The 25468-nt window shown below is 37.1% G+C and overlaps 1 protein-coding gene across 1 annotated transcript; it reads right to left on the bottom strand.

Annotated features, from left to right (window-relative positions):
* Positions 1-1518: 1518 nt before the first annotated feature.
* Positions 1519-24179, bottom strand: LOC134377128 (zinc finger protein 420-like). The gene is made up of 5 exons (XM_063095746.1): positions 24112-24179; positions 21057-21115; positions 7311-7437; positions 6973-7065; positions 1519-5083 (listed from the first exon to the last, which is right to left on the bottom strand). Exons 2-5 carry the CDS (start codon positions 21069-21071, stop codon positions 2442-2444), a joined length of 2877 nt encoding a protein of 958 aa, XP_062951816.1. The 5' UTR covers positions 21072-21115; positions 24112-24179; the 3' UTR covers positions 1519-2441.
* Positions 24180-25468: the final 1289 nt, after the last annotated feature.

Below are 25468 nucleotides of genomic sequence, written 5' to 3'. Positions count from 1 at the left end.
ACCACACCCCTCAGGTTCTATGATGGACACCCTTTTGTCTAACTTGTTCATACCCATCCTTTGGGCCTGGGTCACCCCCACCCCAAGGGCTCTGAGGGCAGACAGGGAGTCACCACAAAATCTAGAAGACTCCTTAAGTGAAAATAGGCTCTGGGGTGATCTCTTGGTCTGCAGGTCTATACACAGGCACAGCCATGCACAAAGCAATATATAAGTGGAGCCAGGATTTACCTGTTAGTGGCAAGATACAAAATAGCACTCCATTACTGCAAATAGAAACACAAGAGATTTCTCAGCTGCAGGGCGTATAGTACACACTCATATCTGTGATTTGGCACCATTTAAAAATATGAGGAATAGGAATAAAAGATAAGTGTTCCTTCCAGACACTGCTTTTCACTGAGTAGAATATAAAAGATTCCTATTTACAGCTGTTTAAATGAGTTCAGACAAGTTGTTCCCATACAAATGTTTCTATTCAACCCACTGACTGGCTCTGCATTAGCGTCAAACATTAGAAACAATTACCTTTACTTAGAGAGTTTTGTAATGCTGGTCATACAAGTTTACCTAAAATAGGAGAGTAGGAAAAAATCTATGTAGTGCAGTATTTTAGACAATATATTTACCAAAATATACAGAAGTCAGAGTGGCAGTTAACATCAAAAATCCTGAAGTATGTCAAACCAAACTATTTCTTACATATTACATAGCTACGGTTATGCTGGGTTCTATTAACATAAATTTTTAACAAAGAACAGTTTTATGCATAAATATTGCACATGTGAGGCTTCTTTGCACACTGTATGCTGTTTAGCTACAAGCGTATCTTCTTCCCACTCAACTGAGTAGCACTTCTAAACCTTCGGTTATGACAACCAAAGATGTCTTCAGACAAAGCCAAATGTCCCCTGGCAGGAAGTGTCACCATATTTAAATATTGGCAACACTCAAAATGTTAAAAATATTTTTAATATTCCATTTATCATTTCTATTTGAAAATTTACATTCATTACATAGATTGATAGTTTCTCTTTATTCAAATTCTGACACAAAGTGTTGAAAGACTTCTTGAAAGCTTTGACACATTAAAGAGATTTAGAAAGATACTTAACTTTGTTTTCACTGTTACTGAGATGTCCCAATAAGGTATCACACATTTACCATATTCTTTCTCTCCATAACTTGATTTTACCATAAACTGATTTGGTTATAAAGGTGACAACACAGAATTCTCTTCCCATATACAAGTACTGGTAACTTCTTTCAGAAAGTTTATAAAGTAATTTACCTGGAGTGGGCTGGTTGTGTTGTAAAGCAAACAGAGCACACACACAATAGCTCAACAAGGAAATCATTTCCTATATAATGTACAAGTGGAGGTTTTAGGATAGTGGTGTGACTATCTTTTTAAAATTCCTTCTATTTTAAAGTATGGTGGATTTCTACCCCTGTGACCCCCAACTCCACCCAAGAGTCGTCTTCATTCAGTCCCAGAGAAATGGAGAAATCAGAAACTGCATGGAAAAATTTTTTTTATTTTGGTGCCTGAACTGGAAATAATGTTCATCACTCATATCAATGTACCCCTGAACAGAGTTAAATTACATGGTCATCCACCCAGTCATGAAGTGCTCAGATAGCAGGCTATGCATACAAAAGAGTGATTTTATTTAAAAAACAGTCAGTCTAACCCATACAGAATTTCTCCCTTGTGGAAAATCTTCAATGCCTGCTATGATGTGATTCCTTTTTTATTCATTTTTTGGTGAGTGGCTAGTATAGGGACCCTTGGTATTATGAGCACAATACTAAAAGCAACAATGCTATAGCAATAGCCAGCCTTGAAACTTTGGAGAAAAGATTTTTTCACACTCATTATGGTCCTTCTTCTGAATTTGAGGGTTACACATCTGATGATTCAGCCAACTACTTATCAAAAATCATCAAAAATAAATAAAAACGTTAAAAAAAGAAACAATTCTACAACTGAAAAACAACACAGTTTAACAACTATCTACATAGTATTCACAGAATATCCAGTGTTATAAGTAATCTACACAAGATGTAAAGTACATAGCAGGAAGTGAATTGGTAATACACAAATACTACACCATTTATAGAAGGGACTTGAGCATCAGCGATTTTTGTATCAATAGTGGATCCTGAAAACAATCTTCAATACCTGAGGACAATTGTATATTTACGTCTTCTTCTCGATATAAGTTCTCTGATGCCTTGAGGTATGACCTCTTGCAAAATCTTTTCTCATACAAATTACATTCACTGAGATTTCTCTTTGGGTGAATTCTTCCCTGTCCGTTAGGGGGAGTTCCAATAAAAGTCTTGTCATAGTACATTAATAATTTTTCTCCTGTGTGAGTATCCTGATGTCTTCTAAACTGTGACTTTGTATAAAAAAGTTTTCCACATTCATTACATTAATGGGGCTTTTCACCGGTGTGAATTCTCTGATGCACACAGAGGTTTGACTTTCGGTTGAAAGATTTTCCACATTCTTTACATTCATATGGTTTCTCACCTGTATGAATTCTCTGATGCATGCTAAGGTGTGACTTTCGGTTGAAAGCTTTTCCACATTCTTTACATTCATATGGTTTCTCACCTGTGTGAATTCTCTGATGCATGCAGAGGTCTGAATTTCGGATAAAAGCTTTCCCACATTCTTTACATTCATATGGTTTCTCACCTGTGTGAATTCTCTGATGCCTGCTGAGGTGTGATTTTTGGTTGAAAGCTTTTCCACATTCTTTACATTCATATGGTTTCTCACCTGTGTGAATTCTCTGATGCATGCAGAGGTCTGAATTTCGGTTAAAAGCTTTCCCACATTCTTGACATTCATATGGTTTCTCACCTGTGTGTATTCTCTGATGCATGTTGAGGTTTGACTTTTGGTTAAAAGCTTTTCCACATTCTTTACATGCATATGGTTTCTCACCTGTGTGAACTGTCTGATGGCTGCTGAGGTCTGACTTTCGCTTAAAAGATTTTCCACATTCTTCACATTCATATGGTTTCTCACCTGCATGAATTCTCTGATGCCTGGTGAGGTCTGACTTTTGGTTAATAGCTTTTCCACATTCTTTACATTCATATGGTTTCTCACCTGTGTGTATTCTCTGATGCATGCTGAGAATCGACTTTTGGTTAAAAGTTTTTCCACATTCTTTACATGCATATGGTTTCACACCTGTGTGAATTGTCTGATGGCTGTTGAGATCTGACTTTCGGTTAAAAGATTTTCCACAGTCTTTACATTCATATGGTTTCTCACCTGTGTGAACTGTCTGATGCCTGCTGAGGTATGACTTTCGGTTAAAAGCTTTCCCACATTCTTTACATTCATATGGTTTCTCACCTGTGTGAATTCTCTGATGTGTGCGGAGGTCTGAATTTCGGTTAAAAGCTTTCCCACATTCTTTACATTCATATGGCTTCTCACCTGTGTGAATTCTCTGATGCATGCGGAGGTTTGACTTTTGGTTAAAAGCTTTTCCACATTCTTTACATTCATATGGTTTCTCACCTGTGTGTATTCTCTGGTGCATGCTGAGAATTGACTTTTGTTTAAAAGCTTTTCCACATTCTTCACATTCGTATGGTTTCTCACCTGTGTGAATTCTCTGATGCCTACTTAGGGCTGGCTTTTGGTTAAAAGCTTTTCCACATTCTTTACATTCATATGGTTTCACACCTGTGTGAATTCTCTGATGCATGCTGAGAACCAACATTTGGTTAAAATCATTTCCACATTCTTTACACTGATAAGGTTTTTTTTCTCTGTGAGTACTCTTATGCATCCTGAAGGATGACTTGTTGTTAAATCTTTTTTGACATTCATTACATTTGTAGGGCTTCTCACCTGGGTGAATTCTCTGGTGCATGGTGAAGGCTGACTTTTGGTTAAAAGCTTTCCCACATTCTTTACATTCATATGGGTACTCATGTGTGTTAATTCTCTGGCGTCTCTTCAGGTTTGACTTTTGGTTTAAGTCTTTTCCATGTTCTGTATAAATTCCCTTATGCTTGCTGAAGTTAGAATTCTGGTGAAAGGTTTTTTCACATGTGATACAGTCAAAGGGTTTCTCACCAATGTGAAATCTCTCATGTTTGTTGAGTTTTGGCTTACTGTAGAAAATTCGACTTTTTTCACATTCATATGGATTCTCACTCATGTGAATTCTCTGATATACGGTAAGGGCAGAATTACGGTTGAAAGATTTTCCACATTCATTACACTCAGATGATTTCTCACTTGTGTGAGAATTCTCATGAAAGTTTTTGCCACACTTAATAAATCCATAGGACATTTCCCCTGTGTGAATTTTGTGATGCACAGTAAGGTCTGACTTCTGATGGAAAAACTTCGGCTCATGGCATGGATAAAGCTTCTTCCCTGTAGATGTTCCCTGATATGAGATAAGGTATGATTTCTTAATAAAAGATTTCTGACATTCACTGTGTTTACCATGTTTCTCCCCTGTGTGTATAATCTGATGTTGAGTAAGTTTAGCTTTTTTATAGAACATTTTCCAGGAAACATCACATTGAAAATTTTTCTTCCCTACTTGAGTTATCTCTTGAGCAGTGACAGCTGACTTATTACAGGCTTTCCCATATTCACTATATTTACAGGTGGTCTCACCCATATGAATCTTCTTATATATAAATATTATTGGCACTGTGTTGGAGAATTTTCCTTTTCCACTATATTCAAAAAGTTGCCCAGTTGGAATATTGGGATGCTGACTAAGATGCTCATGATGTCTCTGTGATTTCTCAAATATATTATGCACATCAGGTTTCTCTCCAGCATGCATGGCATCAGTCTCTGGAGGAAGTGCATTCTCACATTTGTCACTCTCCTCATGTCCCACTCCTGAATATTTTCTATTATTTATAACCAAATTTAAAATATGCTTTGAACTCACATTAAATGATTTTCCTAACTCCACTCTATCCTCAGTTGATTGGTTGCCATTGATGATTACACCTTGCCACAAGTATCTACCATGACTTTCTTGGCTCCTCTCAATTAGGTCATTGACTATCTGGACATCTGAAATGACAAAAAAAAAAAAAAAAGACATATCCATGAACCACACATAAGCACATTTTATTGCATGCTCACATAAAGGTAGAGAAGATTTTCCCAATTCTAGTAATAGAAAATTTGATAAAAGTCAATAACAGGCATTAGTTTCAGGAATATATGCATTTTCTTCATACTGATATAATTTTTTTTGCATTGAAATATTTTCTAATATTATGTCACATTGTTCTTTGCTTCTCTATTCACTTTTTTCTTTTTTAAATCATGGTGAAATATTTGATAATTTTTACCTTCTATTTCTAATTGTATATTTCAAATAATTACTTATCACCTTCCATTTCTTTATACTTTTTACTCTGCTTTATTTTTATAACAATAGTGGTTATCTCATGATGCTCTTTTTCTCTCTATCTTGTATATGGGTAGTTTTTCCTGCACTGGCTACTTTCAGGAGCAGAATGATCCAATTTTTCATCACATACGGAGGAAAATGACTTAGGTTAAGAATTTTGCATTACTGTTTCTATGCTTTTTACTTTTCCCTAGGAAATGGCTATAGGCATGTTGAAGTTTTTCAAATAACCAAATCTTTTTTCCATCCTAAACAGAATCACCCACAAATTACTCATTTAACCTGACTTCCTTTTCTTCTCAAAATCATTACTGTACAGGAAACATCAGTCCACCCAACCAGACACCCCTTTTCTGCAGGCATAAAATATTTGGTTCTGCAACCAAAGCTGTGCCCACCATCTTTGAAACAGGTGCTTTTGACTCCTTATAAAATCAACCTGTATAGGGCTGACCCCGTGGCTCACTCGGGAGAGTGTTGCACTGGGAGCACAGCGGCGCTCCCGCTGTGGGTTCAGATCCTATATAGGGATGGCCAGTGCACTCACTGGCTGAGCGCGGTGTAGACAACACCAAGCCAAGGGTTGCGATCCCCTTACCAGTCACAAAAAAAAAGAAAAAAGGGAAAAAAAATTAACCTGTATAATCTACCCAAATTCTGGAACACACACTCCAACTTGATAATTCATTGCTCATGAAAGTTTTAGTGTTATGCACTAGAGTTATGGATGGCTACTACTCTCATAAAAAAAATAGGGTCTCCTGTACATTTCTCATTTTCTTTATGGTTTTAGAAGGATTTCTACAAAGAGAAGAGGAAAACACTAACTTCAAAGTCCACTTCCACACAGTAATCTCAGACCCTCAACTTGAAAAGCTTTGTTCACTTTGCCTTGACATCATGAGTCTCCTGATTCTTCTCTCAAGTCCAGAACTCTCCTTTTCAATGCACAAATGCTACGTGTGCCTCAGCTTAGTAATTTCTGATGTGGTGGGACAGGAGGCTCATACCTGGACCTCTTTTCTTATTTTCTAATCAACTTCCTATGTGATATGCATTACTATTTTGGGATTCTGCTAAGAATCCCCACCAGAAACAAGGCCCTTACCACACGCAGCCCCTGACCTTGGAATGCTCAGCCTCCACAACAGAACAGTAAGAGATAGATTTTGTTCATAAATTACCCAGTTTTAGATATTGTAAGTAACAAAATGATGGAATCTGAAAAACCATGCCAATGAGAGCAGAGTACATGAGGGCAACTAAGAATATTGAAAAAGTGAATCGCAAAAATAAATGTCAAAGAAGAGAAATATACAGATTATATTTTAGGAAAATACATTTAAAAAAACAACAAAATAAAATATGGAGATGTATATGTGTGAGTCACTCTAAGAGATTATATAATACATGTGTTTAATGCAAGGAGATGACCCAGCCTCAGCACAGACACCTGTGGAAAAATTGCCAGAAACAGCTGAACACAGCAAAGATCTGCTGGGTTTTACTCTTCTTGGTCTCTGCCCAGGATGTGTTTACTAACCTGGGAGGCTCTGGTTTGGGTGTTCTTCTATCATCCATGGCTCTGCTCCTTTCTCCAACTTGAGGATCACCTCAGGTTTACTAATGCAGCGCCCTGTTAATGGGAAGTAACACTGGATTTAATAAACTGTTAAGTCAGATCCTTGGAAGAATGACAAGAGCTCGGCTTCAGAAATTATACAATAAAGAGGCCAATTTAAATATTTTGTTAGATAGGGATGACACGTTTTTCAAGAAATATAATCTTACCAAATAGCATAAAACCCTATAAATCATTCCTATTTTTATAAAATAATAACACAATGTTTCTCCTGAATGTTACTGGGGAGTTTCACTCACCCAATGACACCAGGCTGCTGTAGGTCTCCAGCATCACATCCCTGTACAAAGTCCTCTGAGCATCATTCAAGTCCTGCCACTCCTCCCAGGTGAAGTCCACAGCCACATCCTCAAATGACACCAACCCCTGTAATGGCATATTAATCTCAACTCAGGCCAACATCCCTGGGTCATAAAACAGGAATCTCAGAGTTCACACTTCTGTGAGTGTGAGTATATCATGTGTTAAATAAGGTGCTCCTTTTTTGTACTCCATATGGTGGAGGAAAAAGAAAAACAGCAGGAATATCATGTCACTGTAATAATATATTAATTTTATAAATATGATTACAAATCTTACTTTATAGCTAAGAACAATTTTTCTTGCTAGTAATAAAAGTATGAATAAAATGCTTCTTGAAGGAGTTTATAATCAACTTCTCATGTGGAGATCGATTGTGGAGATCAACTTTTCATGTGTTCCTCTTTTAAAGCACTCAGAACCACATCCCCGCCCACCATTATTAACTCATTTATTACGGCATGGTCCTACAATCTAATCACATCATCAAGGCCACATTTTTTAATTACCATAATAGGATTTCCCACCATCTTAACACTGTCACAGGGTGGGTCAAGTATGGGGAAGACATTCAGTCCAGGCAGGGAAATATCAAAATTTCAATGTTACCTGAAGCCATCAGAATGAGTGAGCAAACCTGAGAGTCCAAGTAAAAACAAAACAAAAAAATAACAAGAATAGAGACTGCAAAAGCACTTTATCTTTAAACATAAAATAGAGGAAAAGAAATAGAATGTGAAGAACAAAAAGAAAATTTCTAAATTCATTACACAATCAAAGGAAAGCTAATTATTAAGAATTCTACCAATATAATTCAATACACACACACATAAACACACACACATATTGCATTCAGTCTGTCTGGAAATCCAACATATTCATAGTTTTATGAGTGAAGGTCCTTTAAATAATTATAGAGACAGAAAGATACACACAGGACAGGCAACTTGCCAGTATAGGGATCAAACTGAGGTCCTTGATAGTATTGGCACCACACTCTTACCAACTCAGTAGACTAAACACAGCTGAGATAAGATAATCTCTGGCCTTGAGGACAGATCAAAGTAATTAACAACTGAAAAGCATACACACAGAAGAAAAAGACAAAAAAGAACAGAACATAATATCTGAAGAGTGTTGGACAATGTCAAAAGTTGTAACATAGAGTAATGAGAAACCCAGCAGGAGAGATGGAGAAAAACATAGAAGAAGCACTTAAAACAATAACGTCTGAGAACTTCCACAAATTGATATCAGGCACCAAACCAAAGATCAAGGGAGTTAAGATAACACAGAACCAGATAAATGCCAAAAATCTACATCTAGACATGTAGTTCTCAAACTTCAGAAAATGAAAAATCTGACTGAAGCCAGGGGAAGAAAAAAACATCTTGCCTAAAAAGAAACAAGAATTACACCCATCATTCCCTGAGAATCCATGTAAGTAAGGAGAGAGTACACTGAAATATTCAAATGGTTGATTAAAGAAACCTACAACCTACAGTTCTGTGCACTGTGAAATCAACCCATAAAAAAGAAGAAAAAATAAAGACTTTCTCAGGCAAACAAATATTGAGACAATTTGTTGCCGGGACACCTGTATTGAAAGCAATGTGAAGAAAATTTTAAAAAGAGTGAGAGAATAAAAAAGACATAGGTTACAATCTGGATATACATAAAGAGAACTAAAGAAATAAGTGAAGGTTCAATAAAAAGCTTTTTTTAAATTAAGTTTTTTTCATTGCAACATAATTGATTGTACATATCTTTGGGGTAAAGCATTGGACATAAATATGTGATGTTCAAATCAGGATAATTAGCATATTCTTCATTATACAGGGTAATCGATTGTTGTGGCCCTTTACAAATACCTCCCTTCTACCATCCCCCTGAGCATTTCCTCCCTCTAGTAACCTCAGTTTTGTTTTCTACTCTTGATGTTCAAGGCAATATTGTGATTTTTGTATATTTCTTTTATTTTTTAAGTTATTTATTTTCTTAACTGCCACACATAAGTGAAGACATGCAAAACTTTTTCTTTCTGTGCCTGACTTATTTTACTTAACATAATTTTTTCTAAGTTTATCCTTGTTGCTGTGAATGGCAATATTTCATTCTTTTTAAAGGCAGAGTGGTATTTCATTGTATAAATATACCCATTTCCCTTATCCAGTCATCCAATAATGGACATTTAGGTTGGATCCAACTCTTGTCTACTGTAAATAGGGCTGCAATAAACATGAGAGTACAGGTGTCCCTTCTGCTTATTATTTTCCATCCTTTGAATATATACCCAGCAGTGGGATTGCTGAGTCATATGGCAGTTCTATCTGTAGTTGCTTGAGGAACCTCCACATTTTTGATAGTGGCCACACAAATTTATAGTCCCGCCAACAGTATAGAAGGGTTCCTCTTTCTCCACCTTCTCACCAGCATTTGTCACTCTGTCTTTTTGATAGTAGCCAGTCTAACTGCAATGAGATGACATTTCAATGTGGCTTTGATTTACACTTCCTCAATGCTGACTGACGTTGAACATTTTCTCCTGTATCTGTTGGCCATTTGTATATCCTCCTTTTGGAAATGCACATTCAGCTCCTTTGCCCATTTTAAAAATCAGACTATTTGTTATTCTACTTTTAAGTTGAGTTACCTGTATATTCTGGATATTAATCCTTTGTCAGATACAAAGTTTACAAATATTTTCTCCCACTCTGTAGGTTGTTCTTTTCCTCTGTTGATCTTGTGCTGTGCAGAAGCTTTTTAATTTGATGTAATCCCACTTGATTTTTCTTTTGCTGCCTATGCTGTGAAGGTCATATTTATACAGTCTTTGCCTAGTTCTACTTCCTGAAGTGTTTCTCCTATATTTTCTTTTAGGAGTTTTACAGTATCAGGTCTCATATTTAAGTTTCTAATCCATTTCTTCCAATCCAAGAGCATGGAATATCATTTCACCTTCTTTGTCTTCGTTAATTTCTTTCAACAGTGATTTGCAGATCCCACTGTAGAGATCTTTCACATCCTTCATTAGCTATTCCAAGGCATTTTATTTTGGGGGTGACTATTGTAAATAGAATATAGCTTTCCTGATTTTTTCCTGCCAGTTCAAAAACACTACTGATTTTTGCATGTTGACATATCCTGCTACCATCCAGAAATTGTTTACTGACCCTATGAGTTTTCTGGAAACTTTTTAGGCTTCTCTGTATCTAGGATCATGATATTTGCCAATGGCAACAATTTTACATTCTTTTTTTCTGTTTGGGATGCCCTTGCTTTCTTTCTCTTGCCTGACTGCTTTGGCTAGTATTTCCCATATTATACTAAACAACAGCTGAGGGTAGATATCCATCTTTTTTTCCCATTCTTACGGGAAACCTTTCAACTTCTCCCCATTCAGAATGACAATGATATTAGGTTTGTCATATATGGCTTTTATTACTCTACACCTTGTTTGCTGGCACCCTTTACCATGAAGTGATGTTGAATTTTGTCAAATGCTTCTTCAATGTCTGTTGAGAAAATCATAGTTTTTCTCCCTGATTTTATTCATGCAGTGTATCACATTTATTGACTTGTGTATGTTGAACATATCTTACATCCCTGGGATGAATCCTACTTGGTTGTGGTGTATAATTTCTTGGATGTATTTCTGTATTCTATTTGTTAATATTTTATTGACGATTTTCTCATCTATATTTCTCAAATATATTGGCCTACAGTTTTCTTTTTTGGTGGTGCCGTTATCTGATTTGGGGTGACGTTTGCCTCATAGAATGAGTTTGGGAGAATGACCTCTGTTTCAATTTTTTGGAATAGCTTCAAGAGAATTGGTATTAATTCCTCTTTAAATATTCGGCAGAATTCAGCAGTAAAGCCATCTGGTCCAGGCATTTTCTTTGTTGGGACATTGCTAATAACTGCTTCAATCTCATTGCTTGTTATTGGGCTCTTCAAGTTTTCTATGTCTTCCTGATTCAGTCTTCATAGTTTGTATGTGTCCAGAAATTTCTCTATTTCCTCCAGGTTTTCAAATTTATTGGTGTATAGTTCTTTATAATAGTGTCCAATGATTCTTTGTTTTTGTGGTATAGGTTTTGACATCTTCTTTTTGTTTTCTGATTATTATTTGTCTTCTCTCTTCTTTCTTTAGTTAGCCTACCTAAAGGTGTGTCTATTTTGATTATCTTCTCAAAAAAACTTTTTCCTTCATTGATCATTTGTATCATTTGGGGGGTGGGTTTTATTTCATTTAGTATTGACCTAATCTTAATGATTTCTTTCCATCTACTGTGGAGAACACTGACATTAATGAGATAGAAATAAAACACATGTATTTCACAGGGTCATAGCCTATTGCATAGTGGACCAAAGTCCTTAGTTTTAGAAGGACCAAAGTCCTTAGCATAGGCTGTAGCACAGTAGGACCAAAGTCCTTAGCATAGGCTGTAGCACAGTAGGACCAAAGTCCTTAGCATAGCAGGAACAAAGTCCTGTAGTTTAAGCAATAGCCCAACTTTTTAGTAAAACACATAGAAATGCTAAGATTAAAAAAGACCAGAAAACTTCCACAGGACTAACATCCTTGATATAGATAAGAGAACTGAAGCACAGTGAAAGTGACTGCTCTGGGGGCAGTTGCCCTTTTTGCAGCTAAACCTAAATGATGGAAAAGTATGTGAGCTAAAATCTTCAAGGTTATTCTCCTAGTTAGTGGTTGGGGGACATTCCACATCTTACCATCAGCTGTTTCTTGGAGTTTCTTGGGGAACTAAGCACTGCCATAGTGATTATCTCATTGTTTCTTTTTGTATGTCACATAGCTTAGTTTTTTGACTCCTGATGGTAAATTGCTTGAACTATTTTAAGTTATACCTGCTTTAATGGAAATTGCCATGTAGTCACTTTGTTTATGTTTTCAGTATGACTGATAAACCACATGTGTTTCTTCTGTAACTTTCTTGCCTGTAAAATAAAAACTGAGGAAAAACCTGACTCAGGGCTATTCCTAGGGCTCTCCTCTCTTGAAGGAGTTCTCCCTGGGTTTAACCCCTTCAGTCTTCTCTGTTCTGGATACCCGGGCTCTGAGTAGTCCTTTGCATCTCTGTTACCCTGTCAGAGGTGATGACAATCTACCAGTTTGGGGGTTGGATTGTTTTTATTTTTCTAGTTCTTCAAGATGCGATGTTCAATTGTTTATTTGCAGCCCTTCTATTCTTCCAATATAAGCATTTATCACAATTAAATTAACTCAGTACTGCTTTTGCAGTATCCCACATGGTTTGGTGTGATTTGTCTTTGTTTTCATTAGTTTTAAGACATTTTTTGATTTCCTGTTTAATTTCTTCTTGGACCCATAGGTCATACATGAGAATGTTGTTTAATTTTCATGTATTTGTAAACTTTCCAGTTTTGCTTGTTATTGATTTCTAGTCTTAATCTATTCTCAACAGTAAATATAAATGAAATAATTTCAATTTTATACAAATTTTTGAGACTCAATTTGTGACCTAACATGTGGTGTATCCTGAAGCATGTTCCTTGTCCTGATGAGAAACATATAAATTTTATAGTTGCTGGATAAAATTTTCTGTAGATGTCTGCCAAGTCCAATTGTTCTAAAGTGCTGTTTAAATCATGTGTTTTTGTTGATTTTTCACCTGGATGATCTATTCAATGATGACAGAGGGGAATTCAGGTCCCCAACTATTACAGTATTAGAATCAATCTCTTTCTTTAGGTCTAATACCATTTGCCTTAGTTATCTGGGTACTCCAATACTGGGTGAATATATATTCATGATTATTATATCTTCTTACTGGATAGATCCCTTTACCATTAATCCAATTAGTCTGTGTCTTTTGAGTGGGGTGTTTAGCCCCTTTACATTAAGAGTCAGTATTTAAATATGTTGACTTACTCCTGTCATTTTAATTTTTGTTTGGATGTTTTAAATACATTTTGTCCCTTTATTTCCATTTTATAGTTTGTCTTCTGTTTGTTGTTTTTCTGAAGTGGTTAGATAGAAGTTTTTTTCTCTTTAACATTACTAGCATTTTTCTTCTATTAAAAAGTTTTATTCTTTCCTTTGTATTCATGGTAATGATTATTGTTGTTTAGATACAATAGCACTCCCTTGAGAATATCTTTTAGGGCTGGTCATGTGGTGGTGAACCCGCGTAGTATTTGTTTTTGTGGGAAATATACTCTCTCTTCCTCATTTCTAAAGTATAGACTTGCTGGGTACACTAGTCTTTGCTGGGAATTTTTGTCTTTTAGTATTTTGAATAAATCAACCTATTCTCTTCTTGCCTATAGTGTTTCTGATGAAAACTCTGTTTTTAATCTGATGGGAACTCCCTTGCAGGTGATGATGTTTTTGCCTTATTGCTTTAAAGATTCTCTTTGTCTTTGAGCTTTCCCAATTTGATTATAATGTGCCTTGGAGAGGATCTTTCCAGACTGAATTGGTTCTGGGATCTTTGAGCCTCGTTGACCTGAAAATCCATTCTCTCCCTTTACCTGGCAAGTCTTATGCTTTCATTTAACTGAATATATTTTCAATGCCTTTTCCTTTTTCCTCCCTTTCTGGAACACCCATCATTCAGATGTTTGTGTGCTTCAGGGTGTCTGCTTTTCCTCTCTTTGACTTTCTTCTCTTTTTAAAGTTCTTTTCTTTTTTCTTTTTCCTTCAATCCACTTGTGTTATTATGAAAACGCTGTCTTCAAGATCATGAATTCATTCTTCTGCTCATTCTACATGCTGTTAAAGTTCTCAGTTGTGTTTCAAAATTCATTTAATGACACTTCCAGTTCCATGAGTTCTGCTACATTCTTTTTTAAGGGTAAGTCTCTTTGTACATTTCTTCCTTGAGATCCTGGATACTTTTCTCATTTTGCTGTACCTTCTGAGTCATGTTTTATCTAATTGAGTTTCCCTAGGATTGTTAGTTGAAATTCCTTTTTAGTCATTTTAAGGACTTCTTGCTCTATATGCTCAGGTTCATGAAAATTATTATATTCCTTTGGTAGTGTCATGAGTTTTATTTTTCATATATCTTGTATCTCTACATTGGTCTCTAATCACCTGGTAGAGCAGTTGTATTTTACTAATACTCCAGAATGAGCTTTGAGAAGAGGGAATTCTTTTTGTAGATGTGTTTTATACTGACTACTGAATTGGTGTTTCAGTACTGGTGTCAGCTAGATGCAGGAGTGTAGTCTCCATGTAGGCACTTTGGCAAAATTCAGTGTGGAATTGTATATGAGTAAAAAAAATAAAAATAAAAAATAACATCAAGGAAAAATTTTAAAATACATTGAAGTAAATAAAAGTGATAATGCAACTTATCTAATTTTGTGGGATGCAGAAATAGTAATGCTTTCAAAAGATTTACAATATTGAATGCATATATATTTAAAAAAAGAAAAACATAAAATCAATAACCTAAGTTTATATCTTTGGAAGCTACAAAAATAGAGAGTAAATTAAATTAAAAGGAAGCAGAAAAAATAAAAATTAGAGCAAAAATATAATAAAGAAAATTGATAGAAAATTGTCAACAAAAAAGTTGCTTCCTCAAAAGATCAATAAAATTGATAAGCCTATAGCTAAGTTAACTAAAAAGATAATGACACAGAATAGAAATTACTAATATCAGAAATGAAAAGGAGGACATCACTACACATAGCCTATAGATTTTAAAACAATACTATGAACAACATTGGGCACAAATTTGATAACCTAGATGAAATGGACCAATTCCTTGAAAGACAACAATTTCCCAAAACTCATGCACACTAAAATATCGTATTAGAATAGGACTATATCTATTATGAAAATTGAATTTTAAAAAAACTTCAAAACAGAAGAACCTGGGCCCAATGTGTTTACTGGGGAATTCATCCAAACATGTGAAGGAAGAAATTATACTAACTCCCTACCATCTATTTCAGAGAACAGAAGATAAGACACCTCACAGCTCATTCTACAAGGGCAGCATTAACTCAATATGAAACCAGACAAAGGTATTACAATAGAAAACTACAAACCATTATCTCACATGAACGTACAAATATCTTCAAGAAAATATTCAAAAACCCTAATCAAACAATGTTTAAAAAGAAGCATGCATCACAACCAAGTGGTATTTATCCCAAGCAGGCAAGATTGGTTCAATACTTGAACATGAATTAATTTAATCCTTCACATCAAAACACTGAAACCAAATAAACTAGAGGGTCATATCAGCAGATACAGAAAAAGCCTTTGACAAAATACAGCACGCATTCATCATAAAAACTCTCAGTAAATTAGAAATAGAGGGGAACTTCACAACTTAATAAAGTCTATCTACAGGAAACTGTAGTTAACATTATTATTCATGGTGGAATAATCAAAGCTTTTCCAGAAAATCAGGAACAAGGCAAGAACGGGCCTTCTCACCATTCACAACATCTCACTAAATGTACTTCATACTGCAATAACAGAATAAAATGAAATAAAAGATTACAGATTGGGAAAAATAAATCAATAAAATTGTCTTTGGTTGCAAGTGACATGAATATCTGTGTAAAAAATTGTAGTAAATAAACAAAAATCTCTGGAATAAGTGATCACAGCAAGATTGCAGGACACAAGGTTAATAAAATTTTATCACGTTTCAACACACCAGCAATGAACAAGTAGAATCTTAAATAAAAAACACAATACTACTTGTCAGAACCTCAAAAAATAAAATAGTTGCAAATTATCTGTTATAAGAAATTAACATCAAGAAATTAACATTACATAATGAAAAAAACCTTCCACAGCTACAACAAAACAAATTACTTGCATAAAAAACAAGCAAAGGATTGGCCTGGCTGGTTAACTCAGTTGGTTAGAGAGCAAAACTGTAACAGCAAGTTCAAAAGTTCAGTTCTCCACACCAGGCAGCCACCCTGACCCCACCTCCCACCAAAAATATTGCAAAGAAATTTAACAGATATTTCTCCAAAGATGATATATCATTGCTAACAAACACGATAAGATGCTTGACATCATTAAACATTAGAAAATGCAAAACCACAATGAAATATTGCTTCACACTCAATAGAAAATAACAGGTTTTGGTGAAATTGTAAGTTTAGTATGCTGTGGGTGGTAATGTAAAATGTTACAGCCCCTCAACCATTTAAAAAACTACACTCACTTCTCAAAGTATTTAAAATGGTATTACCATGTGATTCAGAAGTCCAAGTTCAATATATATATTCAAAATGACTAATAGCTGGATCTCCAAAAGATATTTCCACACCAGTTTTCATAAAAGCATTAGTCACACAGTGAAGTGGTGCAAGCAAACCAAATGTCCGTTCTGAATGGATGGATAAACAAATTTTGGTATATACACAGAAAGGAATATTATTCAGCCATAGAAATAAATGAAATCTTGACATATGCTATAATAAGGAACAGTGAGGACATTATGCAAAGTGAAATAAGCCCCTCAGAAAATCACAAGTATTGTATGGTCCCACTGATATGAGTCAAATTCTGGGAAACCAAACTAGAATGTCAGATGCCAAAAGCTAAAGGAGGGGAAAGTTGAGGGTTGTCATTTAATGGATACAGAGCTTCAGAATTCCAAGATAAAAAATTTCTGGACATTTCTTGCACAACACTGGAAATATACATAACACTATTTAAAGGTAAAAAATGGTTCAAATGCTAAATGATTTGTTAAGTGTATTTTTCTTTACCAAAACTAAAATTAAAATAAATTATTTTAAAAACTAATAGAATGAACTAAAATATTTTAAAATATTTGATTAACTGAAAAAAAAATTAGGAAAAGAGGAAAAGCAAAGTATTAAAATGCACATGAGACAACAACAAAAAATAGCAAAATGGCAGACCTAAATCTACTTAAGGCAAAAATTATCAGATTTGATAGGAAAGTAAGACCCAACAATATGCTATCCAGAGACATACACTTTAAATACAAAGACACAAACAGACTGAAAGTTAAAAAATAAAATTAAATTAAAAATACTACACAAACACTAATTATGAAAAGCTTAAGTGGAAATATTAATACTAGCCAAAAGAAGCTTCAGCACAAAATATATTACCAGAAATAAATGGAGCACTGAAGGATGTAGGCGACACTATTGCCTCCCATAGCAAGGAAAATGGAAATGATATCTCACCCTTTGCGAGGTCTGCCAAAAGAGACTTTTGTGAACAATGGGAAAAGTGCTACCTGGTCTCCTCTGTCACTGAGAAAATATGACAAGGCAGATAAAGTAAAGATGGCTGGCTGGCCAGATCACTAAGATGGTTAGAGCACAGTTTTGATAACACCAGGGTCAAGGGTTTGGATCCCCATATAGGCCATCCATCAATAAATACATAACAATAAAACAGAGAAAGATGTTCAATTTTCAAACAAAATGTAAAGAAAATATAAAGGAGCCAGAACTTGTGGATTTGTAAATAAAACTACTTTTCAATCCAAGTTTTTTCCAACCAAGTATTTTTAAAGATACAAACTACTTTGTGGCAAGAATCACAGGGTTTGGGGAAAAAAAATATTTCCAGTATTCTACATACCACAGGGTGTGATACATAGAAAGTGTCTGATAAACAATAAAACTGCTTAAGAAATAGCTGCCTCAGAGAGAAGGGGAGGCCAGAGGAAAAAGGCACAGAGGTAGCACTGGTATAATGGATTATAGTAGAATGGAAGCCTGTGCTTTTTAAGGCTATCCACAGGGTAATTTCTTGTATCAAAAGGGGAAAATTAGAAAAAAAAAATTTTTAAGGGTCATTGGTTTTTCAACTACTATAACCTAAAAATAGGCAAAAAAATTGGTCAACTGCAAACTCAGGCATTTAAAATGCATGTTGACAGAGAATAGTGAGAGCCAAGAGGGCATAATGCAGAAGCAGAAGGCATCTTTTCCAGAGATCAACATGGAGCCCTAAACAAAGAACTAAACCAGGTGCTCAATGGGCATAACTAACTGCTCAGACCACATCTGCAGGGTGCTGCCCCTTACCACCCACACAGTATGAAGGAAAGGTCCCACATGTTTATGCCATTCTCCTCACTGTCAGCTGGCCATTTGTTGAGGAGATGAAGATAACAGGCCACTGGACATGACTGAGTTGGTTTTTCGACCAACTACATACCAGCAGAAGATTTCTAGGGCTCTTGAGAGGGGCAAAGTATATTTTGCATGTGGTAGAAATTTATGACCAGAAGGAAAACTGTGGTCTATTAAAGACTGCTGCAAAGTCTTACTATCTCTCTTACTGAGAGCTGGAATCTAATTGCCTTCCTCTTGCATCAGGGCTGCTCTTAGTGATGTGCTTGACTAAGAGAATGTGGTGGGAGACATGCTTTGGTGTCTGAGTAGAGATAACCAGAAACCTTGCAGCCTTCACGGCCTCTTGGACAACTGCCCTGGGAAAAGCCAGACAAACCTGACTAACCTGAGACTGCCAGACTATGAGGAAGCTCACCTGGACACAAAGAGAGGGCTGGATGTCTGCCCAATGTCTCCAGCCACTACTGTTCTTCCACGTGAGACCAGACACATCATGCAGCAGCCAACCCACACTGCCCTTTTACAGTCTTACCCACAACATTCCAACATGGAGTAAGGAAGAAATTCTTATTCTGAGCAACTAAGTTTTGTGTCAGTTTGTTACACAGCTGATCATTGGAACACCAAACAAGTCATTAGAGACCATACACAGTAATCTGCTATGCAATAGGAATCACATAGGATCACATTGAACATTAGGTTCAAAATAAATAAAGCCAACATTTCACATCTTATGTTACATCTCAAACTCTAATTGAGATTGTCAACTTTCAGCTAACTAGTTTGTCACTTTTCTTTCTTAACCAACTGTTAGCTATGGTTCTAGTTTATAAACATTCTGATGACTAATGCGCACATCCATTTTTCTCATTCATTTCTAAATGATTACCTGAAATAGGAGAATAAAATACAATGTCAGAAAGTTTAAAAATATGACAAGACTTTTTGAACTAAAAAATCACTGACATAAACTTATAAAACCAAGATTTATAAATTATAACAATTTGCAATTTCTGTTTTTATTCTTTGCATGCCTTTTTATTGGCTCTTCACAAAACATGTCCCATTAACTCCTGAAGGTTTTCTCCACTCAGACTCTTAAAGATGTCACCACAGGTGCTGGTTAGAAGCACAGGCCACCAGTGATTGAACCTCATCACCCAGGAAATATGCCCTTCAGGTTTTTACAAAAATACTTCCAATGGAACAAAGTTATAGTCTTTGTAAGTACCAACACCTCCTCCCCCTATATAAGCAGTGTATACAGATATCAGAATGGACACCACAAAGGATTGGACACAAGAAACAGGGAAGAGTCCAGGAACCAACCCATTTCACTGCCTTGGGTCACTGCCTGGATAATAGTAATACCGCATGTACGAGAAAAGTAGACGTAATTTTCATTTTGGATTCACTGACCTTTAGATAATTTTGAATAGCTACAAAAAGCCGTCAACAGCAAGTTCAACCTATGGTCCAAGGACAAGGGAAGAAGTTCAAAAGGGAAGAAGCTAAAGAGAGCCAAGAGTGCAGAGGACAAAACTACAGAGGACAGAATCAGTCAAGAAGAAGAGCACAGTGAGAAGAATAGTGTCCAAAATGAAGCAGTGTGATGAATTATGTTAAGAAGCAGAAAGGAGAAGAATCAGAAGAAAAGAGAGAAAACCATCAGTAAGGGCATGAGAGAAACTACCTAACACAGAAGAATTTCCAGGAGAAGATCATGAACAGCAGTTTCAAATGTGGCAGAAGATTCGAGTTAGAAAAAGACTAGAGAATAAGCAGTGGATTTCACTGTAATTTAAGTGATAATTCCACATTTTATCCATGAATCAAGTATAGTCTTCCAAACCTGTACACAAACCACAGGGCATGTGAGTGAAGCCATCTTGAACCAAGAGCTTCAATCATGGCACCAGGTGACTAAAGGTGCATTTGCCATCCAGGCAACGCTAGCATGAGAACTGCCCAGCTGAGAACACTCAACATGTTGATCCATATAACTTCAAGAAAATAAATGGCCTGATATTTTAAACCATTGCACTTTGATTTGTTCTTATACAGCAAATATTATATGATACATGTAAGCCCCCAGAACTCAGTATATTTTAACAAAATTATGACAGTGTGAAAAGTCTTATATTACATGCAACCTTACAGACTTCTTATTCAGCAACATGTGCCTTAGCACTCGCTAACGATTTCCACTGTGGAAAGCTATGTGTTTATTTCCAGGTTGGCAGTCAAAAACTTTCTGAGAGGGTATTTCAGAATTTAGTGCCCATAAATCCTCATTATCCCATGAGAATTTGGCATATTCTCTTCTTGGGTTCCATTCCAATCATGTAAAAAAGTGTCTGCCTTTTTGACATGGCATCAGAAAGACCAGAGACAAATTTTTACTCAACTGAGATGACTCTGAAGTCTTATATCTTGCTATACATACATGCAAACTTTACTTTACATATGTACATTTCCTTAAAGCTGAGGTTTACTCATTTCTACTTTTCCATTTTAATTCATGCTCCCGATAATACCCAGGTAATACAGTGAAAAAATGAGGAATAAATAAAGAAACAACTCACCGGAGATTTATTCATCTTTTCTTACTCTTGGAGATGTATATGGCACTCTGGCAGCTTAGCTGGGAGAGGAGGGAATGGAGTGGATTAAGGAGAAAACTGCTGTGACTTGACCCTGGATTCTCCTTACCAAAACTCTTTACACATTAGCTGGAAAAGACAAACAAACTAAAAGCCTCCCTGTGAGAAAACAATCCTTTATGGTCAATAAGGTGCAACAAAGACCCATGAAACGTGCATCTGGAAGTACATTAATTAATACACATCAGACTCAAAATTTATTTATGGGTTAATGAAAACATACATTACCACTGATTTGGCAAGAACCAATGTTACCTAAACACACAACTTAATCATTTAAACCAAAGAAAAACACATTGAGTCATTACTAAAACTAATGCTATAAAAATATAGCTAGGCTATATTAACTATTTTCATATTAATATAACGACTCAGCACATGACTCCAGATAACTGTTTCCACTACAACACATCTTATTTGTATGTTCCGAAATATGCTTAGTATGCATCTTGCAACCGAATATCTTTTTCCCATGATTATATAGGTAAAAGATGTACATTATATATATATATCTCTTTTCGTACATTATTCGAGTAAGATTACCCAGTGATGGATCTCCCTGCACCCAAACCCTCATGTAGTATGCTCTGACAATGAACTCGGTTTGCCATTTGACTTGCTTTGCCCAATGACACATTAGCAAATGTCATGCAAACATAATTTTGACAAGTACTGGCCACTGGTGCTTGCCTTCTTAAACACAATCATAGTGTGAAGAAGCCTGGGGCTACACTTTTGGAGACACAGGCCCCAGCCAAGAGTCAGCACAAACCACAGGATATGTGAGTGAAGCCATCTTCAACCAACCAGTCTCAGTCAAGGCACCAGGTGACTAAAGCTGAACTGCCCAGCTAAACACAACCAAAATGTGGATTCCTAAAACTTCAAGAAAATAAAATGGCTGGGTTTTTAAAGCCATTTGGGTTTTGATTTGTTCCTTACATGGCAAATGCTAAATGATACACCTAAGTCACCAGAACTCAATATGTTTTGAACAGAATTATGTGGGGGAGAAAGCCTTAAATTACGTCAGATACAGTCAATATACCTTCACAACAACAGGGAGAAGTTTTGAAAATTACAGTGAATTTCAACTAAGAGGACTTTGTTGAGGTTCCTGGCACTAATGCAGGCCATGTGCACCATAAAAAGCTATTGTTTGTACATCAGTAAACTATGGTTTATGATTTGCTGGTTTTCTTTTTTAAAAATATCAAGTAGAACTTGTTTATTTTAAAAACATAAAAAGGGTCTGTTTCTTATAAGTAGGAAGTGAACTGCACCAGGGTAATTTCAAAAGTTCATGGAAAAATATAATTAAAGGAAAATAGGGATCTCTCCATAAAGTTTTTGAAGCACACTAGTATTGTAATTTTTCCATTTAAGTAATGTAAAATTGGCTCATATATACATATCAGCAAAATTTGTGTTGTTCAAGAACAGAATACTGACATTAAGGGAAGTACTTATGTTATTTACTCTTTGTGCTGATATGACCCACAAAAAGCACTGGAGATGAAAAAAGGATAGGGACATTTGAGGCAATGTACTTATATTAAGGCATACATTGTTCTAAGTTGAGTTCAGCATTACAAAAGTAATCTCAACAGTGAACAAACAGTTGTTTTGATGGAAGTGTGGCAAAATGGAGAATACTAAGCAAAAGGTCAGGATGTCTAACATCAATAAATCATGTGACCATGGGCAACTCACATTTCCTCATATCCAATTATTTTCACTTTTCTTCCAGAATAGAAATATCTGGCAAAATATTCCTGAACTATCAAAAAGAAACTACGAAGATATAACACCATCAGCATGTCTCTAGATGCCAATATTGGTGATAGGCTGCATTTAAGAGAGCTCAGACACTGGGAACAATGAGGGAAAACTGAAGGAATACGAGTGTGTTCAGAGAGCACTGCAGACATCCTCTCAGCTATGACAGGTAATGCCTGCACCCCACAGAACACCTTCAAAACCCTTTCAGTGACTAACATTTCCTACGTCCTTGCCTATTCTTCTCAAACTCCCTCTCTCTTTAGAAAATTGGCCCAAAGCTTCCAATGTCACGCAGTCTCAGGAAGTTACTGAATGAGGTATTATCGGCCAACTCTTGTGCACTGTAAGCACGAGACTGAATAACTGCGTGGGCTGTGAAAGCTACGCCTCTCTGGGACTCCTTTGCCTCTGCTCTGAAGCTGTCCTGAGAGGGTTCAAGCCACAGTGATGTTCTCCTAAGTGGGATTCTTATCCATATTCATAGGCCGCCTTCCCAAACTCTGTACCCCTGTATCCCAAAGAAAACCAGAATGTCATCCCATGCCCCAATGTTCCTCCTAGCAGTCACTGTCCCTGAAAACTTGATCTTATATCAACATCTGTAAACTCACACCAGGAGCGCTAGGCAGGCTGCACAGTGCAGGAGGGACCAGAAACTTGACATCCTGAAGAGACACCGAGAAACCGCGAACATACACAACTGCCCCAGAGGAACAGTCTACACACACCTCATAATTATTTCTCTGGGAATTTGGGGGCATTACACTAATGTCAACACGCTCATCTTACAGACCGGTAAAGTGAATGTCCTATAAGTCAGTACCATGTTCCTGGATGGCGGAGCTGGAATGTGGCCTCCCGCACACCTCCCAGGCTCGCTGTCTTCACACATCCCCAACCATGTTCCCGTGGCCACCTTGGACCTGAGCCCCGTTCTGGGACATGTGGAGCCGGCTTCTGCACACCCGGCAGCGCACGCCCGCCTTCCCGCAGCGCCGTCCTCTGACGGGACCGTTGTGGAAAGCGCAGCCGGGCGCCCCTTCCCCGGCCCGGCCCAGGTCCGCGCTCGCGTCACACGTCAGGCCCCGCCCACCCGAGGCCCGCGGCGCTTCAACTCCCCAAAGTGTTGGGACACCCGTCCCGCTCCCCAGGGTCCCCGAGGCCCGTGTGGCTACTTTTTCACCATCCTACCCACCTTCAGGGAAGCACAACCCAACCCAGGAATCAGAGGAGCAGCTGGAGACAGCGGCAAAGCCCGGAAGCTCCACATAAAAGATGGCGGAGTTTGCGGAGTCACACATGCGCAGTACTAACACAGAAAATCCTGTCCCATAGTAGTCCTCCGAGGGTGACGTCATTGCAAGGCAAAACTACATTTCCCTGACAGCGAGGTGAGCGAGAACGCACATGCGCAGAAGAAACACAAGACTTTTTTCTACAGTCCTGTGCCTGTGTCGTTAATGGTCAGTGAGACTACATTTCCCAGAATACTCTGGGGCCCTACATTAGGAAACAAAGGAGAAAATTTTATTAAATTTTCCCTGCACGGAGTACTGTTACTGGGATGTCAGGCCTTGTTGGGTCAAGACTGGACTCTACCCACGCAATACACTAGTCTCTATGCCACAGATGTGGAATTCTGCTTTTTTATTAGATGTTGGTTTGACAACCTGAGTAATTGTGGCAGTAATGGGGAAATTCCAATGGGGCCAGATATAGCTGTTATACAACCCATGTCTATTTTTTAACATGCATTTTAAAGTATGAAAAATCATATCTCTATTTTATTTTAAATGAATTAACAAAAAATTGACATGGTAATTTTCTTTCAAAACTGTTAGAGATATTTGTTCCCATCCAGTAAACTAAATTGTGAGTCTTGATGCATTGTATAACACAGTTAGAAAAACTGCTCTAGTGTATGGTGAAATCAAATAGCAGGGTCATAGGGTAGGGGCATTTCTTAACCCTTGTGCCAATTTACACTTGCAGTGTCTGATAATTAATTGCTCAGAAATTCCCATGTTCCATTAACCCATGTGTCCCTTTATTAAATCAAATTTTAGGAAATATAGCAATATGATAGAAAAGACGGTTCCCAGCATCACTCTCGCCCACAAGACAACGAATTTATGACTATAAAAATGTAACATCGGCCAAGCTGGGGCTACTGGAGCTCAGGGGAAGAGGAGGAGAGACCTACGGAGTTAACGAAGGCAGGAGAAACCATGATGAGAGAAAGAAAAAACTGCTCTGAGCATTTCGGTCCATGGCTGCTTTAAGGCTGGGGCTGATGAATTCATGGAGCAGGAGCGAGCAGAAGCCATAGCTGTGCCCTTCAGATGGAGTTACTTGGAGGTGGCAGAGGAGAAGAGGGCCTTGGCGGCCCCAGGACAGCAAGACCACTAATAGGGTTCTCGTGGACCCACGCAGGGGTGAGCAGCCAGCACAACTGAAAAAAGGGACCCATTCAGAGGCTGGTGAGTCATTGCAAGGGAACGGCACAGGGCCCATCCCATGGGAAGCATTTAGAGCACGGGCAGTGGAGGAGA

Source organism: Cynocephalus volans, chromosome 4 (assembly GCF_027409185.1).
Source record: "Cynocephalus volans isolate mCynVol1 chromosome 4, mCynVol1.pri, whole genome shotgun sequence".
Taxonomy (NCBI): domain Eukaryota; kingdom Metazoa; phylum Chordata; class Mammalia; order Dermoptera; family Cynocephalidae; genus Cynocephalus; species Cynocephalus volans.
Note: the sequence above shows the minus strand (reverse complement) of the source record. Positions and strands in the feature narration are given on the sequence as shown.